At 34.6% G+C, this 5,181-nt stretch overlaps 1 protein-coding gene across 1 annotated transcript; it reads right to left on the reverse strand.

Moving 5' to 3' along the window:
- Positions 2,425-3,369, reverse strand: LOC107641561 (putative F-box protein At4g22660). The gene has a single exon (XM_016345047.2). It carries the CDS (start codon positions 3,283-3,285, stop codon positions 2,425-2,427), a length of 861 nt encoding a protein of 286 aa, XP_016200533.1. The 5' UTR covers positions 3,286-3,369.

Raw genomic sequence — 5,181 nt, forward strand, 5'->3', positions numbered from 1 at the left:
TACTATAAAATAAAATCAACATATACAATAAATATGGATATGATTTTATTACTGTTAATGTAAATTATATACCCAATATAGAAATAAATGTATGATAGTTTTTAAAGAAAAATAAAATATTATTAATACTAATTAAATGATATTGATCCAGTAGTCTTCAAGGCAATTATCATATTGATATATATTCATCCAATTAATGAAAATTAAGGTTGTATATGCGTGTAAGGTATATGTTATATGTATATATATTATGTATAATAATGTATGCAAGTGATATAAATGAAGTTTTAGGCTAAAAATTCGTGTCTCCCAAACATTTTCGTATTTTTTTTTTTACTTTATCTAGTAAGCGTGTTATTTACTTTCTAAAAAGCATAATTAATAAGTTGAATAAATTAATGATATTTATAAAATATGTTTTGATTTGAATTGAATCGGATGAGACTAAATAAAGTTAGAAAAGTATATGTAGAATTCGATTTAAATTTAATTCATCCTAAATACTTGTTGTTGCTATTGAAATCTTTCACATTAGTAATGAACTTTTGCAAGGATTTAACCTAATTAGCATGGAAAAATTAGTGTGCGACTTTCTTTTTTCAAATTCTAGTGATCGAAAATTTAATGGGGGATTTTATAGAAGTTGCTAATTGGCTGAAACAAAATGTTGCATTCCACCTATAATTAATTAGCAACGAATTTTAGATATATTCGTGACACTTAGGAATACCACTTCTATTGTCGGATATTATTCGTCGCTAACAATAGTATATATTAGTTCAGTGCAATTTTAAATATTATTTTTTATTAAATTTTTAGAAGAAAAAAAATAACTTTTTTAATGTTTTGAACAATTAAAATATAAAAGTAAATATTTGAATTAATTAAATAATAATAAATCTTTAAAAAATAGACCAAAAATTAAATTTTAAAAAACACGTAGTATTTTTCATATTAGTAACCTATTTCGTCGAAAAAATTTGTCGCTAATAATGTGAAAGATAGGTAGAATAGAGAAACAATTTTGATTGAATTATTTTAGATTTAATATCTCTGTTCAGGTACTATAATATATTTTGTGTGTAAGAGGAGGAGAATATTTGAAGGGATCATGTCTGGATTTGTATACAAAAAGAGCCATTGAAAATTCCGACACGTTTACCTCTATATCTTTCAATTCTTTCTTTAATATCTTTATTACATCAAATAGTGTGAGTTTTGTTTTTCCTCTTAATATGTTTGGCTGAATTGGCTCCAAGACATTAGTTACTCCTCCATTTTTCAAGAAGTAACCTAGCATTAGCAGAGAATTATACTCAGAATAAAAGAATGCACACCGTCTTATTATGATAGAAACTTAAATGTAGTTAATTTTATATAAAGTTAATAGTTGAAAGTCGTTAAATAATTTAATAGATTTGACTAATAGTCGTTAATAGTCCATGGACGAGAGTCCCCACAGACGGCGCTAATGTTCGGTGGATCGGTTACCAGACGGTTCAGGTCAGGATCAGGGGTGAAGGAAGGGGCTCGTCTGGTCACGGTCTTCTAGTCCGAGGGCGCGAGGTCCCGAGCACTTCGTGTGAGGGGGGTGCCACCTGCAAAGACACTCCGACGCTCTTGTCAGAATACGTGCAGGCAGAATGAAGGTGGTGTAGGGACGTGACGTACCTTGGGAGAAGAGTCAGTCTTCTCCTTATATACATGTCAGTATTGGGCCCCTCTGAAGGGCAGACCCATATTCCCAAGGACGCTGTCCCATAGCTGCGAGAGAGCCATACGGGACGCGTGTCCGGGTCGGTTGAGAGGCGTGTAGTCGGGCCGGTGGAGCTCGGGTCGGGTTGACCCGCGAGAACCCATGGCCGTAACAGTGTGTTTAGGTGTGTCTGGAAAAGAATTTTTTATTTTTTATTAAGACACGGTTGGACACAGCAGACATGCGTGTCGGACGAGTGTCAGTGAGTGTCGTGTCCGAAATGTGTCCGACATGCGGACACAACAACTCAGCGAAGTATCCGTGCTTCATAGCTTTTAACTATGACCTTGATCTTATATTTTTAGATAATGTTTGTATATGATTTCCTAAAACTAAAATATATTGTTTAACCATCATCTTATTTATTTTTCTTTTTCCGAAAATCTGAGTAAGAAATGAATAAAATGAACATCACCTATACTATGCAGAATAACCATCCGGATACCAGGGATAATAAACATCTCATGTTATAAAAAATTAATTTTGGATTCACCAAGGTTCGAACTCTTGACCTTCCAAATCTGGAACTCTAATACCATATCCTGAAACCACTCATCCCAAAAGCGTAACCTGACAGTACAATGTAACACTAATAATCATATCTCTAATACTTTCTAAACCTTCATTGTACACATTGTACGCTTAGCTCATTGGCTCCCTATACTTTCTCATAATCTTCCATCATCACAACCAATCAAATATTTATAATGGAAAATTAAGGGCTCATAGCCATGACGAGGTGTCCCTTCATAAATTCTTCTCACTGGCTCTAATTTTTCCTTTGTATCAAATTCATATATCTGGAAGTCATAGCCCACTGCATATATCTTCTCTTGAAAAAATATGACATCTACAATAGACCTATGATTTGTTGGAAACTTGATCCATCTCGGGTTATTGGGCTTGTAAAAGGCCAATTTTATACCACGTCCATATATGATCACGGCCATAAAATCATTGTAACGATCATTGTTAGGTGCTGAATTCGTAATAACCTTCCAAACAACATTCATTTTATGCATTGAAATCGTATCTAGAGTGTCAACCCTATCCTCAAAATTAAGAGTGCATTTGTCACCATGAATATCAATTACATTGGGAAGAGTTGAAATTGGAGGAAGATCGACGCAAACCTTTGTAAATGGATTTAACATTTGTATGGTGCCTTCGTATATTAATACGATTATTAACCATCCATGACAAGATCCACAAATTTTGTTGTTTTGCAGCTCTGGCATTGTAAGATAGTAAATCTCCTCCTCTTCAAGGATACGGGTTCGTCTCTCAGTTAATTTTGAAATGGTACCTTCGTGTATCTTAGGTTTTTTGGAAGATCTTTTAGCAGCAGCAGTATCAATAGGCAATAGCAGCCACGGAACTTTGTTGCCACTGGGGTTCTGTGGAAGATTGAAGTTCCATTGCTTGCAAACGAATCGAAATTGAAGGTATTCTTCGTATGAATAGAACCGCTTTGTAATTTGGTTCAACAAATCTTGATGTATGCTTGCCCATTGATCAACTCCAGCCATATCTCGCAATGCTAAATTCAGAATGCTCTGGTCTCCAGAGTTTTTAGTAGGGTTAAATGAGTGTGTTACTCTCCTTTATATAAAAAATAACGGGATCGCGCGCAGGGATTTAAATTTAAATTTGAAATGCCGTTAAAACCGTTTTTTCTTTTTAAATTAAATTCAAATTTCTAACTTTAATATTATATAATCGACTAAATTTCCATTGTTGCACTGAATTTGGTGGAAGGTCTGTGGGAAGCCAATGAAGCAAAGATTGAGAAACCTTTTAATCTAGCTTGAAGGTCATTTATTTTTTCAATTTTTTGGATCATTTTTCATTCTTCGGACAGGCAATTGTTTAAGTTACTCTTACACGATGCATTCAGAATTTGTTGAAATCCATATGTTGTTAGGGTTTTACTTGTTGATATGTTCCAACAGCTACGCTGCTGCAGCTGCAAAGGCTGCTAAAGACCCTAAGAAAGCTACTACCCAGGTCACTGCAACTGCTACTGGTACAGCTACTGCTACTGTTACAAACAATATTCTGACTGCAACCAATTTTGCTCCTATTGGTCAAGCTTCAGAGATTGAACTGTCACAACCAAGTTGTTTTGAACTAGACGATTCTCAAAAAGTTTAACATTAATTCTTTAATATACTTTTTTATTAATTCTTCACTAATAACTCTAAAAAAGGTTTAGTGGATGATGAGTTTGGATTTTCATTTGTTGTTTGTGTTTTGTGTAGTTCACTGAACTAAATGTTGAACCAGCCACAAGACCTGCAAAATTACCTACTAGAAAAAGATCACCACCGCCAACCCCTTCTACAAATTTTCTGAAGTTTGTACCGATTCCTGAATTTAAGCACCCACGGAAGAAATAAAACTTAACACCAAGACATTGCCATGTTCTCAGCCCTTTAATAGCACCATTGCTATAAAAACGACAACTACCAACAACCCAAACCCAAGAACTTGAGTAATGAATTTCAGATTTCTAATGTCTGCTTCCATCTTGTCCACCCGCCATGCAAAGTTCATTGTTTTTTCACCAACATCATTTTCTGGAACAACTTTTTCAGGCAGCTCCTATTGCACATAATCTGTCCAGACGAATAAATCATACAATTTTTTTCCACTTGTATGCAAACATCCCTCCATAAATTAATGTCACAGCAAAAAATCAAGGCATTGGATTACAAATTAGTTACCTTCACTCACATTATAGTTGGGACAACCAAAAAAGGACTTGTTAGAGTGTGTCTCCGTCGCTGACCACCTAAGCACCAGGCGACAACCACAACCGCACCAATCCGAAATCTGCCCATGCCTGCTTTGCGTTGTGCTTCTTGTTCAGTTCTCCGTCAACAATGACCGGTTCGAACTTTCTGCAACGTGACTCCCAATTTCTCTGATTGGGACGGCTATTAGTGTAGACAAGAGATGAAGAAGGAGATGTTGATTGAGAGAATCATATTGAGGGGAGGCAGACGAAGTTTTAGGGTTTAAAAAGAGGACATGAACTAAATTAGGAAATTTCAAAGAACTATCCACGTCATCCGTCCACAATGAGGTCCTACGTGGCAGTGACTGTGCCACATAAGTAAAGCTGTCACTGAGTCACACCAAAATTCTAGTAAAAGACCGTTATATAGTTTAGAATGCAACCTGGAGGATATAAACAGTGCAATTAGAATCTTAAGGACTAAATTAGTACACGAGCTGAATCCGGAGGACCATTATAGAGATTTAGTCTTATATAATCTTATAAGAATAAGATAAAAATATTTTAATGTTTCGAATTTTAAATTTAAATTTATAAAGACAAATGACATAAATAAAACAAACTAGCTTTAAAATATTACTCAGTTTTCCTAAATTAAATGATATTTAGTTACATTTTTTAATAT

Source organism: Arachis ipaensis, chromosome B05, assembly GCF_000816755.2.
Source record: "Arachis ipaensis cultivar K30076 chromosome B05, Araip1.1, whole genome shotgun sequence".
In the NCBI taxonomy this organism is placed as follows: Eukaryota; Viridiplantae; Streptophyta; class Magnoliopsida; order Fabales; family Fabaceae; genus Arachis; species Arachis ipaensis.